Source organism: Meriones unguiculatus, chromosome 1, assembly GCF_030254825.1.
Source record: "Meriones unguiculatus strain TT.TT164.6M chromosome 1, Bangor_MerUng_6.1, whole genome shotgun sequence".
NCBI classification, from domain to species: Eukaryota; Metazoa; Chordata; class Mammalia; order Rodentia; family Muridae; genus Meriones; species Meriones unguiculatus.
Genome location: NC_083349.1, coordinates 2,708,637 through 2,736,519, shown reverse-complemented (window position 1 = coordinate 2,736,519; position 27,883 = coordinate 2,708,637). Strand labels below are relative to the sequence as shown.

The 27,883-nt window shown below is 41.4% G+C and overlaps 2 protein-coding genes across 7 annotated transcripts in view; one reads left to right on the top strand and one right to left on the bottom strand.

The window, feature by feature from the left end:
* Positions 1-11,182, bottom strand: part of Hps5 (HPS5 biogenesis of lysosomal organelles complex 2 subunit 2) — a 38,954-nt gene extending 27,772 nt beyond the window's left edge. For 5 of the 6 annotated variants that reach the window (XM_060378705.1, XM_021655208.2, XM_060378714.1 and 2 more), the window contains exons 1-6: positions 11,016-11,182; positions 6,964-7,130; positions 4,328-4,438; positions 4,168-4,232; positions 3,419-3,611; positions 1,741-1,874 (exon numbers count right to left, since the gene is read on the bottom strand). In XM_060378705.1, coding sequence (XP_060234688.1) covers positions 1,741-1,874; positions 3,419-3,611; positions 4,168-4,232; positions 4,328-4,438; positions 6,964-7,071 — 611 coding nt within the window. In that variant the 5' untranslated portion in view covers positions 7,072-7,130; positions 11,016-11,182. The remainder of the gene's footprint in view (positions 1-1,740; positions 1,875-3,418; positions 3,612-4,167; positions 4,233-4,327; positions 4,439-6,963; positions 7,131-11,015) is intronic. The other variant, XM_060378707.1, reaches the window with a different exon arrangement.
* A 116-nt stretch (positions 11,183-11,298) lies between these two features.
* Positions 11,299-27,883, top strand: part of Gtf2h1 (general transcription factor IIH subunit 1) — a 28,080-nt gene continuing 11,495 nt past the window's right edge. Inside the window, exons 1-9 of the mRNA XM_021655203.2 lie at positions 11,299-11,759; positions 17,538-17,706; positions 20,079-20,271; positions 21,112-21,274; positions 23,210-23,303; positions 23,919-24,068; positions 24,188-24,267; positions 27,503-27,630; positions 27,745-27,832. Coding sequence (XP_021510878.2) covers positions 17,553-17,706; positions 20,079-20,271; positions 21,112-21,274; positions 23,210-23,303; positions 23,919-24,068; positions 24,188-24,267; positions 27,503-27,630; positions 27,745-27,832 — 1,050 coding nt within the window. The 5' untranslated portion in view covers positions 11,299-11,759; positions 17,538-17,552. The remainder of the gene's footprint in view (positions 11,760-17,537; positions 17,707-20,078; positions 20,272-21,111; positions 21,275-23,209; positions 23,304-23,918; positions 24,069-24,187; positions 24,268-27,502; positions 27,631-27,744; positions 27,833-27,883) is intronic.

Sequence of the window (27,883 nt, the reverse complement as noted above, 5' to 3'; positions counted from 1 at the left end):
AGATAATGGCTAATTTACTTCTTCTTAAAAACGCCTCTTACTATTTTCTCTGTGTTACTTGTCTGTTTGGGTTTTGGTTTTGTTTAAAACAGGGTCTCCCTCTATAGCCAGGCTGACCTAGAACTTCTTTTTTTTTTTTAATTTTTTTTACACTTTATTCACTTTGTATCCCCCCATAAGTCCCTCCCTCCTCCCCTCCCGATCCCACCCTCTCTCCTCCTTCTTCATGCATGCCCCTCCCCAAGTCCACTGATAGGGGAGGTCCTCCTCTCCTTCCTTCTGATCTTAGTCTATCAGATCACAACCAGAGTGGCTGCTCTGTCATCTTCTGTGGCCTGGTAAGAAGACTGCTCTCCCCTCAGGGGGAGGTGATCAAAGAGCAGGCCTATCAGATTGTGTCGGAGGCGACCTAGAACTTCTTATGTAGCCAGGTTGGACTTGAACTCTCTGCAGTTCTCTTGCTTCAGCCTCCAAGGTGCTGAGATTACAAGCATGACTTTCTTTTCTCGATTGTTTTAGTTGCTATACAAAATAATGGGTTTTACTCTGACATTGCAAACATCTATGCCATGGGCTTTGCTTGCAATTACCTCCCCATCAGCCTCTTACCTCCCAACCTCCTATCTCCTTCTTCTACTAGTTCCCTTCCCCATCTGCCTGGACATCTACCTATGGCCCATGTCAACTGATACAGATGCAGTTAAAAGGACTGCACATGCTTGTTTAATATACATCTATACATAATTCCAGAATCTACAGGAGGGAAAATTTGCAGTGCTTGTCCCTTTCTTCCCTCTAATAGTCCCTTCTACTTTCAGGCCATTCATGTATAAAGGCATGTGTGTATATATTTTTTTTATTCAAGTCCAGATTCTACATATGAGAGAAAATGTGATATCTGTCTCCTGATAGGTCTTCTTCATGACTTGTCTGCATCATTCATCCTTTGAGAAATGTCTTAGGCTCCCATTTGCTCAATTATCTGCTTCTCCTACCCTGCTTTCACAGCACATACCACACTACAAACGGCAATTGTGTCTATTATTATACTATCCACGACCTCCCAAACTGATAATAGAATGGGAAATTCTACATGCTATTTCTTCAACAGGTTCTATATTACTGCAACTCAACTGTAACCCCTGAAATGCACACTTAAGGCCTTATTGACTGTACAATACTCATTCTTTTGTGCATGCTTCAAGTTTTGCATAACAACTTTTTAAAGAAGGGATGATCCTAAGAGATACGGTAGCCAGCAAACCAACTAGGGCCAGCATGAAAACAATGGCCACTGAACACTTCTGAGCATGAGCAACAACTAAAGAACTTTGTCAGTGAGAGATAACACTCACTGAAGCTGTTTCCAATCCTGTCTGGTTTTTCTTGACCACATCTAGCACATTGCTTTGCCATTCACTGTACCTATGTCTCTACCCTCGAGACTTTAGCGGGATTTTGTCAGCTTCACAAAGATATGGTAATTCTTTATCCAGTTTTGCCCATTAGTAAAATGCCATGAAATGCACAACAAATGTTTAAAAACGAAACAAAAAACGAACTGTGAAAATCAGGGCAGACTTTCTAACTCCACCCATTAAACAAGTTCTTGGCCTTCTCATGACTCTTAGGTAAGCCACTGGGTAGGGCTCACTGACTGCTTGTTTTGGCTCCATGAGTAGCAGTACTCAGACCTGGAAAGCCTGAAATTCTATACAGCTGTGTGGTCACTTAGCATACCTGTCAGTGTCACACAGGAAGGATCGAGTCAGTGAAGACACAAGTAATCTTCCATCCAAATAATCCAACTGGACAACACAGGAGTCGACTGTTGTTATTGTCTGAACAGGGAACATCACAAAGGCAGCAGCTGCCTAAAAGGGACGTAAGAGGGAAATATATTCACAGCAATACACACAACCTCTTTTGCACGACCTGTTAAAATAAGCCAAAACACACCAGGAGGGGTAGCACACCTGTGCTCTCAGGACTCAGGGAACTGAGACTGGAAAGACTGCAGTGAGATCAAGGCCAATCCTTTGAATTAAGACCCGGCCTTTTTTTTTTTTTTAAGATTTGTTTATTATGTATATATTGTTCTGGCTGCATGGCAGAAGAGGGCACCAGATCTTATTATAGATGGTTGTGAGCTACCATGTGGTTGCTGGGAATTGAACTCAGAACCTCTAGAAGAGCAGACAGGGCTCTTAACCTCTGAGCCATCTCTCCAGGCCCAAGACCCTATCTTGATAAACCAACAAAACAAAACAAAACAAAGTTCAAAATATAATAATAATAATAAAAATAAAGCCAGGCATGGTGGCATATACCTTTAATTCCAGCACTAGGGAAGCAGAGGCAGGCACATCTCTATGGTTCAAGGCCAGCCTGGTCTACAGAGTGAGTTCTAGGAGAACCTGGGCTACACAGAAAAACCCTATCTCAAAAAAGAAAGAAAGAAAGGAAGGAAGGAAGGAAGGAAGGAAGGAAGGAAGGAAGAAAGACAGACAGGAAAGTACAATTTGTGAAACTGAAAGTGGTGATGGCACATACCTTTAATCCCAGCACTAGGAAAACAAAGGCAAGAAGATCTCAATGAGTTCAAGACCAGCCTGCTCTACTCAGCAAGTTCCAGGACACCCACTCTGTCTCAAAAAAACCAAAATAAGCAATAAAAGTCTGTGAAATTATTTGATACCTAACTACAGAAATTTCTCAAGGTTCTATTTGTAATTAGTATCTTTATAAAGTTGGAATGAAAGAAAATTTATTACTTTGAAATATATAAGATTCCAGGACAGCCAAAGGTATACAGAGAAAACACTGTCTCACAAAGCCAATATATATTTATATGCATTTACATATATAATATATATTATATATGTATATGTGCCCATATAAATACATATGATATTTTTTCTCCTTTTGAGTAAAAAGGAAATTAAGTCTATGCTATATATATGGTTTCAATTTTAGTTTTCATTTTGATTTTTCAAGACAGGATTTCTCTGTGTAGCCCTGGCTGCCCTGGAACTTGACCTGTAGACCAGACTGGCCTCGAACTCAAAGAGTTGCCTGCCTCTGCCTCACAAGAGCTGGGATAAGTGGCAGAGCACTTGCCTAGCAAGCGCAAGGCCCTGGGCTCAGTCCTCCGCTCTGAAAAAAGAAAAAAGGAATGTACCACCACCAATGGACTCAACTGTATTTTGAATCAAACATGCATCAGGAATCAAGTAACAACTGTGATGTGTCATTATGAACAAGCCAGAATATCCTGGTATGTCCAGTAACTGAGACCACACAAGTTACACTTCTGCTAGGACTCAATACTGAGGGAGGTCAGTATCCAGCAGATACACAGTTCAGAGCTTCACACCTTACATCACAGGGCACACACGGCGCTGGAGCGTTGCCTCACCTTTGCTTGTTTCAAAGTATTGAGTTTTATGGCAGATACTTTGCCCATTTGGTCACCTACAAAGACTCTCAGAACAGCTGTGTCCCAACAGAGGGCAGTAACTTTTCGGCCTTTGTGTTCTGAAGACACATGAATTCGCTCTGGTTTCCCACGACGCTCTTGATTTAATTCCCAAACAACTACAAGACCTTGACTGTAGACAAGTTACAAGCAGATCAAGTTACCACAAAAAAAGCTACAGCAATGACAAAAATGATAAAGCTGAACTGCAAAATAACATTAACCATATTAAGTACAATATAAACTCTTGTTCTTAGGGGGAAAAGTTATAAATCAAAGCATCAATAAATTAGAAGACCTATGTGTTCAAATTTATCTGTTCACTCTCTCTCTCTCTCTCAGCAAGATTGGAAATTTTGTTAAAATTTTACTATAGGCTTAAGCATGAAGACTAGAAAGAGAAAGCGGTGCTGAGAGGGAACTAAGACACACCCAGGTGTGAGGATCGGCTCCTCAAGGAGCCGGTTCCCGGTTCAAGACCTTTCAGATGTCGCTGCCTCAGATCATTCTTCACAAACCCTGGGGTGACCAACCACCCCTCCCAGATGACTTGGGCACTGAGAGATTTGGTTTCCCAGGACATGGCTTTCGGTGCTAACACCGGGAAATGAGATGGTTGGTCATCCTGCCAAGCACACCTATCGGGTTCACATGCAGGGGAAAGACCATCATTTTTAAGAGTTTCTCACCTGGTAGCTACAGCAACATAGTCATCATCATGAGAACAGCAGGCAATCTGAGTGATCACACCTTCCTAGAACGTCAGACAAAGAATAGTTTGTTTTCATTCTTCTTTTACTCTAAATGCTTGATTACATTGGAAAAATGGGAGAGTATCCCTGGTCTTACCCGGTGAGAGAGAAACAGCCTTTGCTTCCAGCCATCTTTCTGAATGAGATTGAGTCCTCCTCCCGTGCTACCTAGTGCCAGCCATTTCCGAGACACAGCTATGCTGGTACACTAAAAGGATGAAGAGAGAAGTGTGAGGTGATTGTGCCACAGCCATTGTGTGCTGGGGATGTAGCTTGCTTGCAGGACACCTGCCTGGCATGCACAAGAACCTAGGCTGCATTCCTAGCACTGTTAAAAATAACCTAGCACTAGAAATAAGCACTGCAAGTCTGTTCCTTCCTTCCCTTTTATCCAGAAGGACACAATGGAACAACACTAATTTGCAATCCTAGAATACTGAAATATGCCAAAAAAAGAACATTTTGTTTTTGGACTCCCCTCACCCCAGACAGGGTTTCTCTGTGTAGTCCCAGCTGTCTGGACTCACTTTGTAGACCAGGCTGGCCTCAAACTCACAAAAATCTGCCTGCCTCTGCCTCCTAGAGTGCTGGGATTATAGGTGCATACCTGGCTTGCTTTTAAACTTTTAGCTGAATCTCAAAAGGCTGAATAGACTCAATCGTATAAATGAGTAATTTTTCTTTATTACAAACCAATTATTAAACAGTTCCTATTTTCATAATTTGGCCAGGTCATTTAGTGCTAGCCACAATGGGGGAAACAAAACAATTACCAGAGGACAAACTAGTTGCTTCAATCAGTTGCTCACTTTCACTACCTCTATCTGCAGAACCATCACACACACCCACAACTGCCATGTCTCCTCACAGCCTCAGTCTACTCATTTCTCTCCTGAGCCACCAGACAAAGCTGTGACCATGCTGTACACAGTACCTGTGCCAAAAATGTATTAGTAGATTACAAAAAACTATTCTCAACCCTCTTCAATTTTGTTTCTTTCCAACACAGAAGCTCAAAAACCCAAGTATTCCTTTCTGTAGGTTCCTTTGCTGCCAGAGTTGGCCAAGAGACTCAGTCCCAGCCAGTGGACACAACTTGCTAGAAACTTCTTGGAAGCTTTGTCTTCTCTAATGAAAGGTAGAGTTAAGAAAATGTCCTAATCTTTGCTCTTGGCCCCTCATTCCTGCTGGAGTTGCTAATCTAGATAGGATATTAAACTACTACTACTACTGTAATTAAGTCAACATGTATGATGGGAGAAGAAAGATAGAAAACCCTGTGTTCTTAGTAGCCTGACTGGGTCACTACTCTAAATCAAGTAATGCTGAACTCCAGATTATAAATGTACTTCTACATTAACCACTATTTGTAAGGTATTTGCCACTCTAATTAGCAGTGTGAACCTGGAAAACAGGGCCTAAATGAGAGGAGGGCTAACGTCTTATGCAACAACTTATGCAATAACTTTATTCAGAGCAGTGGACAATTTATATTCTGAGAGTTAAGAAGAATCACATGAGAAAGGTGTTCAATCACAAGGACAGGCCACACATGGCAAAACATGTTCTCATAGAGGCCCATGAATAACAACAGCTGAATGAAACTCACTCCTATGCACTACCCCTGGGAGGAACGTGAAAACACATTCCAAGAACAATTCTGTGTTTTGAAGAAACTGAGGTCATGAGACTCCTGTTTTCTCACGAGCACTCAGAATTCCACAATGCCTACTATGGACATATTTACTGTTGTGTCCGACAGTAAAGTATGCCGTAACTTGTAGCTAAAAACATTTCCAGTATTGGCCTCCACCACTGCTGACTGCACTAGCTTTTAGTCCCTCTTCTCCCTTTCTCAGAGGGCAGAAATCTGCACTGGGACATCTGTCTTATGCCTGCAATCAGCACTGCGGAGGCTGAGGCAGGCATATCACATGAGAGTGGTGCCGGCCTAGGCTGTACAGGCAAGTTCCAACAAGTCTGGGTCATAGAGTGAGACTTAGTCTTAAAAAAAAAAAGACAAGACAAGACAAGAAAAGAAAAAAGAAAGAAAAGAATGGAAAGGCCAAGAAAGAAAAGGATGGAGAGGAAAGGCAGAAGGTTAAGTAATTTAAGACAGCCGCAAAAGTTTAAAAATAAAATCAGGCTGAATGGTGGTAGCACATGCCTTTAATCCCAGCACTTAGGAGGGAAAGGGCAGGTGAATCTCTGTGAGTTTGAGGCCATCCTGATCTACAGAGCAAGTTCCAGGAGAGTCAGGACTATGCAGAGAAACCCTGTCTTGAAAAAAAAAAAAAGAATAAAAATCATTTGAGACTGATGAAGACTTTATTCGTCACTGTGACACCCCTGTGTTTAATCAGGAATCTGAGGTTTCAGGAAACCATGTAATTTCCACAAGCTTTTTGCCTTATCCCCTCCCTATGCAGGGCTGCATCAAAGTCCTCCTCTTGACCTAACAGCAGTAGTTCATGCTGTTCTAAAACATAATGGGGTATGTTCATTTGACGCCATAAAGCATGTCACTTTCTGAGACAGTTATCAGTATCACATTCCAGAACTGAGGAAGAGTCAAATGATAGCTCAAAAGTAAAGAACAAGCTGCTGCCATGTAAGGCACCACAGGCTACAACACAAACAACGCACAGCAGGGCTGAGAATGGCAGAGCATGAACTCGTGGCTATGAAAGCGAAACGGGCCACGTGAGGGTCTGTCTTGAAACAGAAGCTCACCTTTAGACGACTGGAGTCCAGCCGCAGGGCTGTGAGTAATGGGTCCAAGGACTCAAACTCTGCAAGGACATGGCTGTAGGCCTCTGGTATCACTGGCACAGAAGTCATCTAGCCAGAAAGATGAAGACTGCTCTGTAACAGACACAGGAGTTCTCACTCAAATAAACCTGCAAAAACACAATTTAAGATCACCACTCATTCAACTTATATTAACATTCAACAGAAAGAGGCAACCATCTCTGGAAGTTCAGGTGGGGATACACCTAGGTATCATTTACACTCAAAGGTTCATTCACACTTGTCGTTACCTGACTCTCAAGAGTTTTAGGCCTGGATTTCCAAGTCCCTCCACAGTCCTATCCCACTATACTATGGAACAATTTAATAATGGACAGAGTAGGATTTAAAGGGAAAACTGGACAAACTCCTCAAGAAAAAGGTAGTAATTCCACTGTGCTTCTTTGTGTCATAAATCATCTGTCTACAGGAAGTTTTTAAGAGGCAACCTTTGTAAAGGCCTCAAATGATGAAGCCTCGTCATCAAACCTTAGGTATCTGCTAACAATTTTACAGTGCTGAACAGGATCTTTCTCTCTAGTCTAGCTGGGGCTTCATGTGTATGCCAAAGGAGTGAATGTACCTACTGAGAAGTGAGGTACAGAGAATTAGACCACAAAAAAATAAGGGCTTTAGGGCCAGCCAGACGGCCCAGACCTGCTTACTGTCAAGTCTGAGATGACCAAGTTTAATCCCTAAATCACACCTGCTAAACAGATAACTGACTCACAGAAGTTCTCTGGCTTCCACACACACTCTGTGACACTCACACTCACTCACAGAAACACCCTAAATTAAAAACAAAAAAGACAAAATAAAGGCCTTCACAAAAGAAACAAGAAAGGGATGAGCAGGGGAAGAATACAAGGCAATAAATGCCAAATGAGACATCTTATCTGTTCAACTACTCTTCTTTTTGGTGAGGAGGTGGTCAAGTGTCACCAATTTCCATAGAAAAAGAGAAAAGAGGTTGGTGATCTTATCTTATACTCAAAGATGGTCAAGTCATCTTTCGTAGGATCAAAATCTACGTGCTTGCCCTCCCATCAGTTCTGACAGTGCACACACAAACAAGGAAGCGCTGCGCTTGGTCCAGCACAGTCCACCACAGATATGATGCTAAAATCTGCAAGCTCCAACTTCAGCTTCCCATAACCCTCACGACAGTAAAATCTAGACTCGTCACCAGTACCATGATGGTCTGTGAAGTCACCACTTGGGACACATGAGCCCTGGTTTAATTCTGTAAAAGCTAGAGCCCTTATAATCAAATCAATTCAGTGATCATAGAAAGTTTTCTGTTGTCTTTTGAACTTTATCTGGAAAAGCTTAAAAGAGATGGGTCCAAGGGCTTGCCATCAACGTCCATGTCAAAGAACACAGTGGAGCTGACCATAGCTAATGTCAAGCAGCTATGAGGGACAGCAGCAGCTTCAAAACCTTCTCCTCATCAATTTTAACTTCTCAGTCTTCTGCTGCCCACCAAGTTATCGAGGAGAAGGAGGAGAAGGAGGAGAAGAAACAGGAGCAGCAGCTGGGGAGATGACACAGTGGGTAAAGAGTGTAATGCATAAATATAAGGACCTGAGTATAGCTGTTCAGGACCCACATAGAAGCCAAGCATAGCAGTACATCAAGGAGGACATATGATATTCACCTTTGGCCTCCACATGCACATGGGCAGGAGTGTCCCCACACACATATCCATATACCAAATATACACACAAATAAAAATAATTAAAAATTCTAAGGTGAACAGATACCATGAAAAATTCAGAAGCAGCTATCTGTATTTTTTCTATGATTTGTGCTTTCCCCACTATTTTAGAAGCCCATTCACTTATTCAGAAAATATGTACCAAGCATCACTTACATGCTGGACATCGTTGTGGAGATAACAGCAGAGGACAAAACAAAGTCCTAATCTTAGAGCACACCTTCAAGTGAGTGGTAAAACACACAGAAGCACGTGCAGGCTTTCTTTTTCTTTTTTAAAGATTTATTTATTATGTATCCAATGTTCTGTCTGCATGTACAACTGCACACCAGAAGAGGGCACCAGATCTTACTAGAAATGGTTATGAGCCACCATGTGGTTGCTGGGAATTGAACTCAGGACCTTGGGAAGAGCAGCCAGTGCTCTTAACCTCTGAGCCAGCTCTCCAGCCCCCAGGCTTTTCTTACATCTGTGGTGTCAGAGAATTCAACTCAACGTCTTTATACTAGACACAAGGACAGAATGGGTCCTTGCTATTTCCTGTGATTTTTTTATTATTATAGACATGTAATACAGCTTTATTTTCTGCTAGTAATATAATACAACTTAACTTCTGTAAGAATTGTGTTCTAAAACAAACAAGAAAAACTTAAGCATGACTATACACAAAATATTTCACAATTCCTTATCCAAGAAAACTATTTTTCAGTCACTTATTTTATTGAGTAGTTAGTAGTTAGTAAACTAGTAGGCATAGTTGTGAAGACATGATAAGTAAAAGAATTCCAGAAATCAGTTCTGGTCAAATAAAGAGAAAGTCACAAATAACATAAACATGCACACACAGTTTCCTAAAGGATAACAGGAAGTCAAACATGCAGAAAACTTCCCAAAAGAAGTAACACTACTCTCAGGTCAGCTTTTATAGGGAGGGAAAGAGAAAAGGTAGCAGGTGGAGCTGAAACAGGAGAAATGGAAAAGTGCTGAATGTTTTTGGAGAATGCAAGTTTAGTCCTTGGTTAAATATAAAATGCAAATTTGGGTTCAAGGTACAAACCACTTCCAACTTTATGCCAAGGGTCCTAAACTTAATTTTGTAGGTCATAGAAAGTCACTGAAGGATTTAGTGTGGAGAGCGTATACAATTTCTGTAAAGTACAATGGGCAGATGCTAGAAAATACAAATTTAAAAGTAAGGAGTGAGTGATAAAGAAGTGAAAGGGAGGCATTCCCAGTAAATCTGTGGGAAAAAAGAATGCCTCTCTCTTGACATTTTGAATAGAAAAGACTTAAAACTGGTTTGAAACCAGTAGTAGCAACAAGCAAAGAATAGCTTCTTTTTCCATGTGATCTCATCTTTACTTCCTTTTTTAGTTTCATTTCCCATCTTACTCTCTCTCCTATTTTTCAGCTATTGAAGAGTATTCTGTTCTTCTTTCCTTCCATAAATGTGAACTTATGTAGTTTTTATTATGCTGTTTGTTAAATATTCTCAAACTAATAAGCCTCACGTTTTCAAAAAGCTGAACTTAAACTTTACCTCTGTGTGTTGTCAGATCAAAAAAAAAATTTTTTTAACTCTAGCCTTTTAGAAGATGGCAAGTTCTTGCCAAAAATCAGTGAACATCTACCATTTTTTAAAAAGGTTTTTCCAAGAGTCACAACACTCACAACAAACTATGCTTGAAAGTAGAATACACAAAAAATAAAAATAAAAAAAGGAAAAGGAAAAAAGAATGGCCCAAGAGATGGTTTATTGCTGTGCAGGCATGGTGACCTGACTTTGGTCCCCAAAACTCACAGAAAGATGGAAGGACAAAACCAACTACACAAACTTGTCCTCTGTGTATGCCATGCCATGCCACCTCCTTCCCCAAAAATAAACGAAAACAGAATCCACGAAAAAGTGAAACACTCTTCCACTTCCTGGGATTATTTCGATGATGATTCAAGAGTGGTAGACAGTGATTGCTGCTCACAAAGCCAATGCAAATCAAAGCGTACCTCGTCCTACAAGGTGCGTGAAAGGAAACACAAAGGTAAACAAAAAAATTGAAGAATTTATGCAAAGGGGAATTAATAGACTTTATTTCCATAAGAATCTTCCTATCCAAGAAGGAATGATCAGATAATTGCCTCAGAAAAATTAACCACTCGCTCATGCATTCATTCATGTATACGTTCATTCACCGGCGTCCTAGACCCTGAAGGCCCCGCTGGAGATGCAGGATGAGCAGAACAGTCCTTGACCACAAGCGCTCCCATCAATCACAGCTACCTTTTAGACGGCAGGGACTTTAAACTGCATCTGTCGCTCTGGAGGAGAGGTTCTCCCAGCCCGGCTCAAAGAACCGCGCACTGCCTAGCCGGCTCAGACCGCCTCCCTAGGCAGGATCCACACACCTTCAACAGGCACTGACAGCGGAACCAGAACGGCAGGCTCGCTGTCGCCCCGCCCCGCCCCGCCCTCGCAACGTCATCCAGAGGCGCCAGGGAGCAGGGGAAAGCGCTGTTAACGGCACTTCCTTGTCACGTGACGGTCACGCCCCTCCCCGCGCGTGCTCCCTCCCCCTCCGGCCGCGATCGCGATTACGCTCCCTGCGGCCTGCAGTCAGAGAGCCGCCTCGAGCCGAGGACGCGCCGCCGATCCGGACCGGATGCTCTCTAGGCAGGAAGGCGAGCCAAACCGAATCCCCGAAACTCTTCATCACTTGAGACCGGAGAGGGGAAACGAAACAGGCGGGAGTCGGTGGGGGAGGGCGGGAGCCAGCGGAAGGTGTCATGGCGGCCGCACGGGGGGTCACGTGGCCCCGAGGTCCGCCCCGGCACTTCCGGTCACGTGCCCCCAGCGCCCTCGCAGCCAGCGATGGAGGCGAGACCCCCCGGCAACAGAGGCGGTGGCGACGGCTGCGGCCGCTGGGTTTCAGTCTCGTCTCTGCAGCGGCTGTAAGGAGCGCGGCGGAGCCAGACCCGACAGGACGCGGTTCACGCACTCGAGGCCGGAGGCGGCAGCCCCCACCCGGTAAGTTCAGAGCGAAGAATGGGGGCGGGTGGGCGGTAAGGGTCTGACAGGCCCGGGGGCGCGGGGCGGCGTGGATTCTGCCCGTCCCTGCAGTAGGCTCCACGGCCACGCACGCGGGCTGTGTGGGCTGCCTTTCTTACCCCGAATGGTAAGGAGGTGCCCCGACCCTTCATCTATTGCCTGAAGGCATTCCGTTCTTCCGCCAAGAGGGACTGAACCCGGTCGGACTCACTCCCAAGAGCGAAGCCCAAGAGCGAAGGAAGTGAGGCCTCTCCGGGTCACCGCGGCCCCTCCCGTTAGGAAGTCTGCCCGGGAGAGTCTTTCGATTTCTGTAAAAGAAGCCTTCACCTTGGTGGCTACGTGCCTTTTTGCTTCTATCTTAAAACTGTTATTAAAGCGTGAGCCACACACCCAGCTTCAGTTATGACTGGTTTGACAGTCATGTAATGGAAAGTGGACCATCAATACACGGAAACGTGATTATTTTTATAAATTCTCCAGTGTTTTTAGAGGCTAAATTAAGGCGAAGTTGGCGCGTACATACCCATTTTACTATCTGTAAAACAAGGGTGGGAGAAAGATGTTAAAACTTGCCCAGGACTACAGTGAGATGGCTCAGCTGGTAAAGGTGCTTGCTGCCAAGCTTGAGTTGCATTCCTGGGACCCACGTGGAGGAAGAAAAGAACCAATTACCGGAAGTTGTGCCCTTACATATGCACAATTTAATTTTGTTTGGTTTTTTCTTTGTTGATTTTTTTTTATTTGTTCGTTTGGTGTTTGGTTTTTTGTTGTTCGTTTAAAGACTTGAGTTTAAAATTCGGTAAAAACAAGTTTGCGAGTCAGGAATGCTGCTCAAAGCTAAGAGTGCTTGCTAGGCTCCTATAAATTTCATCCCCAGAACCAGCAAAGAAAAACAGAGGACTGTGGGTATAGCTCAATGTAGATTGCTGGATAAGCAAGGATGCAGGTCTGGGTACAGAAAACTGAGGGGTTTAAAAAGCACAATAAGGTTTTGGTTCCAGTAAATATTCTCAGCATCCAGACTTGTGAGACTTTTTGTTTTCTCTGTGTAACAGCCCTAGCTGTCCTGGAACTTGTTTTGTAAACTGGACTGGCCTTGAACTCAACAGAGATCCGACTGCCTCTGCCTCCCAAATGCTAGGATTAAAGACATTAACCACCACGTCTGACCCCAGAGTTATTTTATTTTCTTTTTTTAAGTTAGTTATTGGTTTTGTTTTGTTTTGTTTTAATGTATACTGGTGTTCTGCCAGCATGTATGTTTGTGTGAAGGTGTCAGATCCTAAAAAACCGGAATTACAGATGGGTGCTGGGAAATGAACCCTGGGTCCTTTGGAAGAGCAGCAGCCTGTGCTCTTAACTGCTGAGTCATCTCTCAAGCCCCAGTGATTTTCAAACATTTTAAAGAAGTGACACATTTCTCCCATGAATTTTTGACTGGAATTCCAACACAGAGAAGCAGCCTGTACCGCTGTGGTACAGGTTCACACCTTTAATCCTAGCACCCATTATGGTTACTTTTTTTCATACTTCGCAGGTTTTATTCCCTGTATTATTGCACTGGTTAAGAAAAAAATTTTTTTTGTGATTACTTGATAACAAGCAGCATTCTAGAGTTCTTTTTACTCCTTGTTTTTCTTTAAGCTCAGATCTTAGCATATACCTTAGACTGCCCTCGAACTTGGCACTTCTGTCCTCTGCCTTTGATGTTCCTGAACAGGTATCTGTTTTATGCCAGTAGATATAGCTCACTCTTGTAAAACTCCTTTCCGGGAGGCGAGAGTGAAAAGGAGTTTATCTTCCTGTATACTTTGGAAAAGAAGGTAGCTAATGGAAATTCAGAGATTGTAATTAAAGATTTCTGTTCAGCTCTTATAATTTTTTCCTGACATTTCTTTCTCAGGCAGGATCTAATTCTGGGAATCTTTGTGAGAAATGACACTCTGGTCTGTGAGTGAAAAACTGTAGTTGACTTGAAGAAGTATGTGCATAGGTTTCTTGTGTTTGGCTGAGACCAAATTCCTTTAATAAACATTTTATTTAGATGTCATAAATCCATATTAGACTCTTATGAGGATTACCCTGTGCTGCTGGCTGCTATATTGTAATGAACACAATACACTGAACCTTGGCCCTTTGAAGCTTACATTGTTTTTCCCACATATATGTTTACTGCTGGAAGATAAATGCACTGCATACGGTCCCATGGCTGTCAGTGTCGTCGAGCTCCTGCTGTGATACCCAGGGTGTGAGAAACATCTGAAAGTCACGTCTGCACATAATCGAAACACCAAATTGGGCTCTGGTTCCAAGAAACATGTAACAGCAGTGTTAAATGGTTCATGCTAAACAGTGCCCATTTCAGGGATATCAGGGCTGAGGGGAGTGATGTAAGATTCACTCCTGGGTTCCATCTCTAAGAAAAACATGGTACTGTGCGCACAAACTGCATCTACTGCACAGAGCTCAGACACCTCTCCAGTATGACTCTGAGACTATAAAACAAGTAGGAGTTTGTTTGTGGTAGATTTTTGAAGTATAATGCTTATAGTTTAAAAAAATGAGATGTGTCTATAAAGTATCTAATCATGCCTTTACATTGTTAAACATTAAGCAAATATATTATATAGCACATATTCAGACATTTTCCTGAAAAGTACCACACTTTTAATTTTGTAAACTTATTTGCAAAATCTTGGTTTTGGAGAATATTCTTTTTTATTATTAAATGATTTTAATTTTTATTGAATATTTTTTCCTCACATAATATGTCCTTATAGGGTTTCCCCTCCATTTGCTCCTTACAGTTCACATCTGTATCCATTCCCTGAATATCAAGTATACTACAAAAGAATAAAACAAGGGCTGGAGACATGGCTCAGTGGTTAAGCAAACTGTTCTTCCAAAGGTTCCAGGTCCAAATCCCAGCACCCATATGGCAGTTCACAACTATCTGTAATTCCAGTTCCACAGCATCTGACACTCACACAGACATACATAGAAGCAAAACACCAATGTAAATAAAAAATAATTTAAAAAATTTAAAAGATAACACAAAAGTAATATGTCAGAATTGGATAAAACAAACAGAAGGAAAAGAGCCCAAGAGAAGGCACAAGAAACAGACCCACATGTTCACACACTCAGGAATTACATAAAAACATTGAACTAGAAGGCATAATATATTCAGAGGAAATGGTGCAGGCCCAGGAAGATCCTGCTGCTTCTGAGGAAGCGCACTGCTTCAAGTAGAGTTACTTAAGAAATCAATTCAAGTTGTGATAATGTGCTATGTAGATAATACTAGAAAACAGCAGTAACCTCAAAAATTAGAATGAAAAGCAAAAAATGAATGAAAAGCAGTTGAAGTGAGAGAAAAATGTATCAAGTCTGAGAACAAAGACATACACATGCAGCTTCAGGCAAGGTTTTTAACTGTAAAGGAATGTATTCATCCCTTTCATAGCAGGACAATTTATAAAGAAGCCTTGTGACAGATAATTTCATACAATAGTACATTTCTTCATTGACCAGATTGGATTTAAAGTAGCCTACAGCAATATTTTTCATAAAAGAAACAACTGCGGTTCTTACAGAGTTCTACTGGGAAGAACCCAAGGAAATCCCTCCAAGAATTTTGAAAAATCACAGAAGCCATTGTAAAGTGGACCCAGTGCATCTGTTAGCTCTCCCAAGTTTATCCTCTTTACAGTTAACAAATATACTACAGATGACCAAAGAAACTGCACAAGCAAATTATCTGAGACAAGCGACAGTTGTGCCCACTGTTAATAACTTGTCTAATTTTTTTCTTAGTTTTTAATGGAGGGGAGGAAGGATTGACCCAGGACCTAGAGAATGTTGTGCCAGTATTCAACTTCTGAGCTGCATCTCAGCCCTTCCCTAAATAAATTTTAGTGGTGATGGTTTTCATGTTATGTAGGAAGGGCCATGGTTAAGTACTAAAAGTAAGTTCTATCCATGTACTGAACTTTTGACTTTCAGGATTTGTTTTACCCCATTTGCTTCGGTTATTTTCCAAACACGGTTCATTGGAAGTTTGCTATAGGCTCTTTCATGGCTGCTATCCTTCCAACTACTGATTTGTTTAACATTACTGGGTTAAACATAACCCCCTCCTAACTTTACTTCCATCTTCCACAGGTTTTGATTAATGTTTTCTAAGATGTGTTTTATGTGGTACACAATATCATTTTACATTCTACATTTAAGTTTCCCGTAATGACTGTTACAAAGTTGATAGTAAGTATTTAACAGATGTGGGGCAGTGGCAGGTGGGTGGTGCACTCCCTTAATCCCACCACTCTTGAGGCAGAAGCAGACAGATCTCTGTGAGTTTGAGACCAGCCTGGTCTACATAGTGAGTTCAAGACAGCCAGGACTACAGGGAGAAACCTTGTCTCAGAGAAAAACAAGAAGTATTTAAGTTCCATAAATGTTACAAAGTCAACATTTTTAAATTAAAATGTTATCCTTGCAGAATTATAAGTAACTAATGCTGTTTTAGTTTTTCTTACCTACATGTTCTTCATTTGGTTTTCTAGAGAATCAACTGTTGGGAGGATTTTTTTTTTTTTTTTAATCCCTTTGAGCCAGGGTATTCCTATATGTTGCCCTGGCTGTCCTAGAACTCAGTATATAGTTCAGACTGGCCAGGAACTTGCAGCCATCATTTTGCCTCCACCTCCTAAGTGCTGATCATTTTATGCAGTCTGTGGATGCATGTGTGCACACAAAACAAAGCTTACCTGGGAAGTCATAGGACAACTATCAGGAATCAATTTTCTATTGTCATCTTGTGGGACCCAGGGATTAAATTCAGGTCATCACCTCACTCATTTCAAAAATACATACTTGTAGCTAGTCAGGGAAGGAAAAAATCAACTTGTTGCCTCCCTTCTGGTCATACATGCAGAACATGCATGACATACGTAGTGTAGCTCTGAGGTCAACCTGACCCAGACAGAAACCTAGTTTTACTTATTGTATCAGGAAAGCATCTTGACATCTCACATCCAGTTTCTTTTTCTATAAAATCAAACTAACAATAGAGCCCACTTCATAGTATTATTAAGTAGGGACTAAATGAGATTAAATAATACCTGTAATGGCGCCTTGTATTACCTGCCATTGCTTCCTCCTCAAGCCCTTTCTTTATCTCTTCTTTTGAAACAGGGTTTTCCTGTAGCACACACTGGCATTGAACTATGCCCCTCCTGCCTTATGTTCCTAAGTACTAAGATTACCAACATGTCTCATAGCATACCATAGTGATCCCTGTACTTAAGTGAAGTTGGGGTAATACAAATCAGGAATTAACTACTTGAGAGAAGAATTGACTAGAAACAAGCCCACATTCATAGGTAAACGGGAATGTTCCAGAAATGTTCCATTTGTTTTGGGTTATGGTATGTGGGCATACACAGTTTTTAAAGCAGTCAGTATGCCTTTTGTTGCTTTGTTAATTGTACATCTTGTTGTTGTTGTTGTGCCTGTTTTAGCTGCGTGTGCATATGTGTGCCATAGTCATGCTATGCCTGCAGAAGATGGTTAGGTTCCCTCAAACTTACACGTTTATAAACTACCCTGTGGTGTTTGAAATTGAGCCTGGTTCCTCAAAAACAGCAGCATGTGCTCTTAACCACTGAGCCATCTCTCCAGCTCTGTACAACTGTTTTTTTCATTTTTAACCCAAATTGATGTCGTTGATTTCTTTTTCTTCTACTCTTCCGTTAGCACCTTACAGTTGTCATGGCAACTTCATCTGAAGAAGTATTGCTGATTGTAAAGAAGGTTCGTCAGAAGAAGCAGGATGGAGCACTGTACCTCATGGCAGAAAGAATTGCCTGGGCACCTGAAGGCAAAGACAGATTTACAATCAGCCATATGTATGCAGATATTAAATGTAAGGCATATATAGTAACATCTAATATTGGTTTAGAGTTTGTTACTATAGATAGTTTCACATTATAGAAATGTGTGCTAATATCTTCTTGAGGTTTGTAAGTAGGTTGGTAGATAATGCCAGATTATCCCTTCAACAGAATTTTGCATTTAGGCAAGTTATCTAATTAGTCTTTTGTATTATGGCTATTATCTGTCGAAAAAATAGACTCAACTTTATAATGGAGGTAGATGGGAGAAATATAGAGCTTTTGAGGTCAAAATAGGAAGTATTGAGGATCAGATCCAAGGACTTTTGTATTCTGGGTACATACTCTGCCACTGAATTATATCTCCCTACCCAAGAATGTTCTACTATAAAGGCTAAAATCAATACATTTTGCCGTATTTGCAAGGTTGTTTATTTATTTATTTATTCATTATGTATAATATTGTGCAGTTGAACAGTAGGTTTAAGTGCACCAGAAATTTGGACTCTTTAATTTGAAAATGATTTCTACAGTTCCACAAACCCCTAATCTGTACATTTATCTACTGGGTAGGAACCTACGGTCTTTCACATGCTAGACAAGCACTCTACCACTTAGCCATAGTGGTAGAGTGGCTTACCAAGGTCTTTACCTAAGATCCTGAATAAGTGTAAACTCTTAGCTGTGGCTGTTTGTAGAGTTACTTCTTTCCTTCGACATACGTTTTCTCATAGATAAAAGTCTTATCTATGGAAAAGCACCATGCCACTTCCTAAACTGGAAAGCTCTGAGCATTCAGGTGGGCATCCTTTGTGTGTAGGTACCAGTTCTTTCTCGGAGATTTAACTCCATTTGAATGCTGGAGGTGAGTAATTTCCTACCTTTTTTCCTTTGAAATAACTTAAATTCTTAATCTCCCAAAGGAAAAATATTTAAAATAATTCCTTTTGTTCCTGGGAACTACCTATAAGTAGTTCTACTTAGAAGTAGAAAATAAAAGGCTGAGTGGAATGTATAAGCATTTACTTAAGCATTCAAGGTGTAGAGACTGGCCAGTCTACATGGCAAATTCCAGGCCAGCCAGAGCTACGTAGGGAGACCGTCTCTCCTCTCCGCATCCCTACCAAAAAAAAGAAAGAAAGAAATACAAAGTAAGTTCTGTGTCTTTACAATAGGTATGTTTTTATACCCACAGTATATAAAAGGATATGTGAATCCCCCACTTTTCCATAATACCAGCATTGAGTACATACCCCAGTCTAGAGCAGTATCAGAACAATTTGCATCTTAAATTACTTTTGGGAAAATTCCCATTCTGAAAGAAGCCATTGAAAGTTATAAATGATAAATTGTTCAAGGGAAAATGAGTGGTGTGTTTCTGTCATAACAGAAGTTGGCTAATTAAGCCAAAGGACATGGGCTGAAGAGATGGCTCAACAGTCAAGAGCATGTATTGCTCTTCTCAAGGACCTGAGTTCAGTTCCAGCACCCACAGCAGGTAGCTCACAACAACCTGCAAGTCCAGCTCTGATGCTTCTGGAATCCTCAGATATCTGCATTCATATGTACAAACACATACATGTAATTATAAATAATACATAATTAGAATTTTTTTTTTTTCCAAAGGACATGACTTCTTAGGAGAGGAGCCCAAAGCAGAGCAAGGGTGAGGCAGTGGTTATGTACCCTACAGGCATGTATAGTAGCAACTTCAGAAAATTACAGGTGTCTTTAAACATCTGAATGTAACTTCTCTAAGTGGTGTACATGCCTTTAATCTCAGGACATGAGGGGCTAAGGAAGGAGAATTACAAGTTCTAGGTCCTGGCCACCTTGCCTACTTTGTGAGACCCTGTCTTAAAACAAAATAAAACAACAAACAGAAGGCCTAGGAAAAAGTGATGATGTGATTGCTTTGGAGGGACAGAATAATGCAACATGAAGGCTGATGATTTAAATACATGTATTGTTGCTAAAACATTTCATCTAAACTGTTGGTCTGGAAGCATCATCTTTGAGGCCAAAATGTCTGTTCAAGGTTTATAAAACCTATTTAGACATGCCGGGTAAAATGGCACATTTTTGTGATCACAGCACTCAGGAGACAGTAGATCCAATGGGGTCATCAAAAATTGAGGCCAGTGTAGACTAAATAAAGTTCCATGTTTCAGGCCAGCTTAAAATACAAAGTGAGACATTCTGTGTGTCTTGTCTGTCTCCCCCACACCCCCTGATTTACTTTTGTAAAGACTTGCATGGCAGTGTCTCCTGTGTCTAACCTAGGCTCAAGCTTGATATTGTAGCCCAGGATTTCCTTGAAATTCTGGTCGTCGTGCCTCCAACTCCCAAGTGCTAGGGTTACAGTGTGGGTATCCTCATCTAGTTAGCTTCATGCTTCTTTTAGGCCAGAAAATCAGTCCAGAAGGAAAAGCTAAAATACAACTTCAGCTGGTCCTGCATGCAGGGGACACAACAAACTTCCACTTTTCCAACGAAAGCACAGCAGTGAAAGAGCGGGATGCAGTGAAGGACCTCCTTCAGCAGCTGCTGCCCAAGTTCAAGCGGAAAACCAATAAAGAGCTGGAAGAGAAGAACAGGTAAGAGTGGAAACTCTGCTTCCCCGCTCTTCAGGTGTGCTTGGCGGAGCCTCCCTTCTATGGGAAAATGGGCTCTTTGCTGTTACTGGCTCTGAGTCTCCACTTTACCATTTGTTTACTGTGTGACTTCAGGCAAACAAGACCACGCAGCCCGAAAAGTTACTGCATCGGGGCTACCATTTGATTAGGAGACCTGGCATTACAAAACACTATGGTTCTTTGCTTTCTTTCTCCAGTTCTGTATTATAGAGAAGATAGTAAACTATTCGGAGTATGTTTGTGACTAACAGAATCGAGTCCATACTGTAGGGGTTCAGACTTCTGAGTCCCACCTCTAATTTACTGAGGGTCTTTCTCTCTGTGTGCCTTTTTCTGTGTTTTCTTATCCTCAGTAAAGCCTTTCTTCAATGGCAAAATATTAGTATATTAATAAGAAGATTTCCACACTGTGAAATACTGAGATAGAAAGGCAATGAAGATTTCTGATAAGAGATTGTTTCATTAACAGTATCTAAGTTATTGGTACTTACAGTTCCTTATGCTTGTCAAAATGATGAATGAACACTGAGAGTCCTGTCAGTCTCTTGTTCACTCTTGTGTGGAAGAATATAGTACTGTTCAAGTATAAAGTGGACTGTGTATTGCAAGGATACAAAAATGGATGAGACCAATTCTTTGTCTTAGAAGATTTAGTCTGCTTCTTCGAACTTCCCTTTGTACTTGATTTATTACTCTAAAAATGATTTAATCAAATGACTTCTGCTGCTCAGTCATCACAAAATGAAGGTAGTCTTGTGACTATCACAGAAGTTTAATTACGTTTGCTGTGTCTGTCCCCAGAATGCTCCAAGAAGATCCTGTTCTATTCCAGCTCTATAAAGACCTTGTTGTCAGCCAAGTGATCAGTGCTGAGGAATTCTGGGCCAATCGTTTAAATGTGAATACAGCAGATAGTTCTGTTTCCAGTCACAAGCAGGATGTTGGCATTTCTGCAGCATTTCTGGTATGTTGACCTTTCTAGATTTATGAAGGAGAAAAATATGAAAACTCCAGTATTTTTGTAACAGGCACATTTAGGGGTTAGGGAAACATATTTGTAATCTTACCATTTAGGAAGAAGAAGCAGGAGGATCAGTGGTTTAAGGCCAGTCTCAAAATCTTAATTATTTTTCTGTAGCTGTGGTAAAATACCGCGACTAAGGAAACTTACAAGAGTTGAGCTTACAGTTCCAGAGGGTTAGCGTCTGTGATGGTAGAGCAATGGTGTGGGAGCAGGCTTCCTAGAGCAACAGCTAAAGCTGCCGTCTGTGGGATTGATGTGAGTCCATTTGAAACCTCAGAGCCCAACCACAGTGACATGCTTGCTCCAGGAGAGCCAAACCTCTTAGTCCTCCCCAAACACCTAGGACCCAAATACTCAAATGCCTAAGACTTGCAGGGGACATCTCACTCAGACCACCACACTCAGCTCTCTGAGAACATGTCTCAAAAGAAAAGCTTCTGGATTCGGTGTGTGTTTGTAAACACGGGCATACATGTGCCATGCTTTGCATATGGAGGTCAGAGATAGCTTAAGGTATTTTTTTTTGAGCCAAGTGTCCTGTGAGTTTGGGAGCTTTGTTTTCTGCTCATAGGCCAGGTTACCTGGCCCATGCTCTTCAGAGTTCTTCCTATCTCCACCTCCCATTTGCCTGTACCTATACTGGGGTTACACATGCTCCATAGTGTCCAACTTATGGTGGCCATCAGTACTCAAATCTTCCCATGCTTTACCCACTGAATCATCTTCCCAGGCCAAAAAGCAATTTCTCTTGAAAGTTTTGTCATTTCCTTTGAAGTAAATTAATGAAAATTTTGTTGTCACTGGGTGTGGTGGCACATACCTTTAATCCCAGCACTTAGGAAGCAGAGGCAGGATCTCTGAATTCAAGGAAGCCCGGGCTATATATGTAAGTGTCAGTACTTCTGCATAGTGAAATCCTGTCTGAAAAGAAAGAAAAATTTGTTGTCAATGATAGTCTTCTAAGAAAACACTTAGTATTTTTTACATTGAGGTAGGATCTTTCTGTGTAGTCCTGGCTGGCCTCACACTACAGGTGATCTTCCTGCCTCTGCTTCCAAGAGAAGATTACAGATGTGTGCCACCACTCCCAGGTCTGGTACTTTTATATAATGGTTGCTGTGTTTTATTCATAGTACACAGTTAAATGTACAGAGGGTGCCATCATTTAGAAAAATTAAGACTATAAAACATTTATTAGAAAAATTAGGGTTACCTTATCTGTTCGATTAGGAAATGGGTGATTTTTTTTATAGGAAAAAATGAGAAGAATATTTACTCATTCAACAAATTTTGAACAGGAGGCCAGGAATGGTAGTGTATATCTGTGATCCCTGTACTTGGGAGGCAGAGGCAGGAGGATCTTGAGTTCCACGCTGTCCCGGGCTACATAGAGTTCCAGCCTAACCTGGCTACATAGAATCCCTGTCTCAACAAACTAAAAACTGATTAGCTGTTATGAAAATTCAGAACGTTTCTGGGTGATTAATGGTGAGTCTGATTCATAAAGTCTTTTCTGAGGAAACCAGTTAGCCAGTGTCTGTTTCACTACTGTAAGCCAAGGTTCACAGAGGTCCTGGCAACTGTATGACTTCTGTTTTAAAGCTGTAGTAGAGTCTGACGTTGGCCACTCTTGAAAATGTCTGTTTGGCTCTTCCAGGCTTCAGAGAAGCAGACTTAGAGGACTCCTGGACTCTGATAACAAGTCTAGGTTTCTTTGCACCCTATCATTAGGTATACAGTTGGTGTGGGGCGTGCGGTCTCTGCAGTTTGCTCAGAAACTGTTTCACCTCTGTATTATCCATTGGGAACCTAGACATAATCTGCAAATATCTAACAAGTGTATATATGTACATATGTTTGTGGTCTTTGTTTTAGGCTGATGTGCGGCCCCAAACAGATGGATGTAATGGTTTGAGATATAATTTAACTTCTGATATCATTGAATCTATATTTAGGACCTATCCAGCAGGTGAGAAGAGTCAATTATTTATTTTTTTTAAAGATTTATTTATTTATTGTATTTACACTATTCTGCCTGCTTATACACCTGCACACCAGAAGAGGGCACTAGAACTCACTATAGATGGTTGTGAGCCACTATGTGGTTTCTGGGAATTGAACTCAGGACCTCTAGAAGAGCACCTAGTGCTCTTAATATCTGAGCCATCTCTCCAGGACCTTCAGTTACTGATTTTTAACTTTAGATGATTAAAGAAATTGTTTATAGTTTATGAAAATTCATAAATGGTGCCTCACCTAAGTGTGTTAAATTTTATTCCGTATTTCTAATTCTGTAGTGCATAACGTAAGAAAGAATGTCATGTGAGCCAGTTTTTAAGAACTATAAGGTTCTAGCCAGGCAGTGTTGACACACGCCTTATAAATCCCAGGCAGAGGCACGTGAATTTCTGAGCTCTAGGCCAGCCTGGTCTACAGAGTGAATTCCAGAACAGCCCAGGCTACACAGAGAAAGCCTATCTTAAAAAAAAAAAAAAAAAAAAAAACAGAGAGAGAATTATAAGGCTCTTAAGAAATGGGAACTCACTATATAAGATATCTTATGTGGACTTTTTTCCCTCCACAGTAAAAATGAAATATGCAGAAACTGTACCACACAACATGACAGAAAAGGAGTTCTGGACACGCTTTTTCCAGTCCCATTATTTTCACAGGGACCGACTAAATACAGGATCAAAGGATCTCTTTGCAGAATGTGCCAAAATAGATGAAAAGGGTAAGTGGCCACCTGACAGTCATCCTTGCCATTCTTGACTTTTGGAGCTATTATTAAAACTCTTAAAATATATCTGAAAAAGATGAGGTTTGAACCTGTGTTTTCATTGATTTTTCTAGGATTAAAAACAATGGTTTCATTAGGAGTGAAAAATCCAATGCTAGATTTGACAGCTTTGGAAGATAAACCATTAGATGAGGTAAGAGCAATAAAGGGACGTAGAGACAAAATGATCTTTTCCTGGTTTTCAGTATTGTTTGTATTTTAAATATGCCCTAAATTAGATGATCCATGTATAATATCCTAAAATAAGCAGAATACTGGTAGCTTGTCAGAGTGCTTTTCAGTATGCAGTAGGCCCTGGGTTTGATTCCCCATACCTTAAAACAAAAAGAGACAAACAACAACCAAATTGCTGGCCGTTGTCAGGCACACCTGTAATCCCAGCACTCAGGGAGGCAGAGACAGGATCTCTTGAGTTTGAGGCCAGCCTAGTCTACAAAAGGAGTCCTGGACAATTAAGGCTACACAGAGAAACACTGTCTCAAAAAACTGAAAATAAGAAGACAGGCTTTTGGATACTGCCGTTTGCTAGTAAAGTTGTCTTAGGATACCAGTGAGTATCCTTACTAGAGGCTTAGTAGAGGGAAGTCCTTGCTTCAGAAGCCTGACCAACTGAGTTTGAACCTCAGAGCACACAGTGGTAGGAGAGAACCAACTCGCAAAAATGGTCCTATAACTTCTACATGACCACCCATGCTCATCCACAGAAATCATACACGTGCTATATAATAAGTAAATTAACATTGCCTCAGAGAACTGAGTTCTTTGAGTGGCTTAATGTTTTCAGAAATAATTTTTAAGGTTTCCCATGAGCAGTTCTCTAGAAAGTGGACTCACGTCATTGTTCTAATAAAATTTTAATCTAAACAAATGTGGGTGAAGATTAGTAAATAAGCATACATTTGTTGACTGCCTGTCTGTCAGCCTTTCCGTGTTTTAACCCTTACCGGTTATGATTCCAGGCCTCCTGCTTGTTTCTTTGAATACTGATTATGTGATGAATCCCTTATAGCCCTCATCTAATTCCAAAGTTCTTAAATCATTTATCCAACTGTATTATTAGTATTTACTACTTAGATTTTTTCTTTTTATGAAATTTTTTTTTGTTTGTTTGTTTGTTTTTTGTTTGTTTGCCTGCCTACTTGTCTGAATGTGTGCTGTGTGTGTGTGGGTGTCAAGAGGGCATCAGATGCCATGGAGCTGAACTTAAGTTGCCATATGGGTGCTGCTAATTGGGCCTGCCTTTTGCAAATGCTCTTAACTGCTGAGCAATCTCTGCAGTCCCTCTGCTTAGATAGTTTACATGCAGAGTGAAACAGACCTTTATGATGATCCTCATAAACCTGTTTGTGGCTCTTCCGTATTTTATTTAAAAATGTTAATGTTTGCTTAGTAACTTTGAGCCACCTCCCCTCCAGTAATATTGGTCATGTTCCCTCCTAGCTCCTTTATTTCCTAACCTTAATGAACTGGCTTACAGAGTCTTTGCAGTTCATCAAATAATCACTAATTACCGTGTACTAGGGAAGGCCACGCAACAAGAATAGGCAGCCTCATACGCCTACACTTCACTGACAGCAGATTGATGGGCAAAATTGTCAGATGAAATGAGTACTGCCATTTTGTTGTTGTTGTTGTTGTTTGTTTGTTTGTTTGTTTTTGAAGGTGTAATTGTGAAGAAAACAAATAGGGGAGTTAGGGGTAACTGCAGGGGTGGGTGGAGTCTATCGTTAGACTCTAGATGGTTGGTCACCTGTCTAGACTAACAACTGGAAAATGTTATACAACCAGGAGTTGAGGGTCTACATTTTCTTGCTTGTTCATTCTCATTCTCTGTGTGTGTGTACACACACGTGTTCAACCTCAGTTACTGATTTTCCACTTCCACCTTTTTTATTTTCTATTTCTTTAGACAGCCGTGTACATGGATATGATGCATTTTCATGTTCATCCCAACCCCTCCTACCCTCCTCCTTCCCAGTATGAAGTCCTTTTGCTCTTGAGTCTTTTGTATGTGTGGGACCCGCTGAGTTTTGTCAAGGTGCATGGGTAGGAATTTACTTGCTGCAGCTTATCAGTGACTACATTACTGAAAAAAGTGATACTCCTTTTCCCAGAGGCAATTAACTGTCCGTATTTTGGGCTCTTCCCCCTTTCATGATGAAATGTTGGTGCTCGATCTCATGCGGGATTTGTGCAGTGCCTGAAACGGCTGCAGTGGTGGCGACATGCCCAGAGGACGCACGCCTTGGTGCCTCGTGCCTCTCCACCCTGCAGCGCCTTCACTCTTTTGTGCCCTGCTTCCACAGTGTTCCCTTCCAGGTGTTAAATACACGGCCTATGTAGGGCCAGGCTCTAGCATCCCTTATTTTCAACTATTTTTTTCTGACTGCCACCCTCTACAATAGGAAGCTTCCATACATATGTGTATGTAACAACAGTTAACGAAGAGGTCATCAATTTGGAAGAGAGCAGGAAGGGGGTATATGGGAGGCTTTGGAAGGAAGAAAGGGAAGGGGGAAAGTATGTAATTATATTATAATCTCAAAAAAATTGTTAATTTTTTAAAAAATTATTTTGGGATTTTTTGTCAGTGTCCTCCCCCACCCCCAAGATAGGGTTTCTCTGTAAATTTGGCCTCAAACTTAGAGATCTGCCTGCCTCTGCGTCCTGAGTGCTGGGATTAAAGACTTAAAGATTTAAGATTAAAAATGAAAAGATTGAAGTACTCCATGGGGGCTGGAGAGATGGCTCAGTGGCTAAGCGCACTGGCTGTTCTTCCAGAAGACCCAGGTTTAATTGCCAGCACCCACATGGCAGCTCACTGTTGTCTATAACTCCACATCCAGAGGATCTGACACCCTCACACAGATAAATATACAAGCAAAATACCAATGCTTAAAATAAATAGTTACATGGTCGTCAAGCCCATTTTTTTTTTTTCCCACGAACTTTCTTTGGCAAAGACTGTTGACACCAATATATGGGTGTGAACATGAGGTACTCAGAAGACAGTGTAGCCATGTGGGTTCTGCTTTGGGCCTGTGATCTCTCTAGCTGCCAGCTCTTGATCAGGTTTGCTGTGTCAAACAGGAGTTACTTCTTGTGGATCAGGCCTGAAACTCAGACAGCAGTTACCGTAATACCGATGCCTGCTACACCAATTGACACATCTTGCCAGGCTGTTAGATCAGATCTGACCTGATAATGTATGCTCGATCTCTCGTTGGGTAGTCTGGGCTGAAAGGCAAGCAAGCCCCAGGATTTCATCTGTTTCCATGTCCCAGTACCTGGAATTACAAGTGTGTGTTCTATATCTAGCTACCCAATTATGTATTTCATTTTGATGCATACTGAATTGTTTCTCACAGGGCTATGGCATTTCCTCTGTGCCGTCTACTTCCAATTCCAAATCCATAAAGGAGAATAGTAATGCTGCCATCATTAAAAGGTTTAACCACCACAGTGCCATGGTCCTGGCTGCTGGTCTCAGGAAACAGTTAAGTATACATGTAGAAATTGTCACTGACCTTTTCAGGATAACCAGGTGAAGGGGTGGTGGTGTTCAGTTCAGCAATTTTGACATGAGCTTGTTTTTCCATTGCTTTTTAAGACAAGCACAAAATGGACAGAATGGTGAGCCCAGCAGTGTGGATGGAAATTCCGGAGATGCAGATTGCTTTCAGCCAGCAGTCAAAAGGGTATGGGCATCAAGTGAGGCCATTTGGGGATTGCATATCTCTAGGTACAAG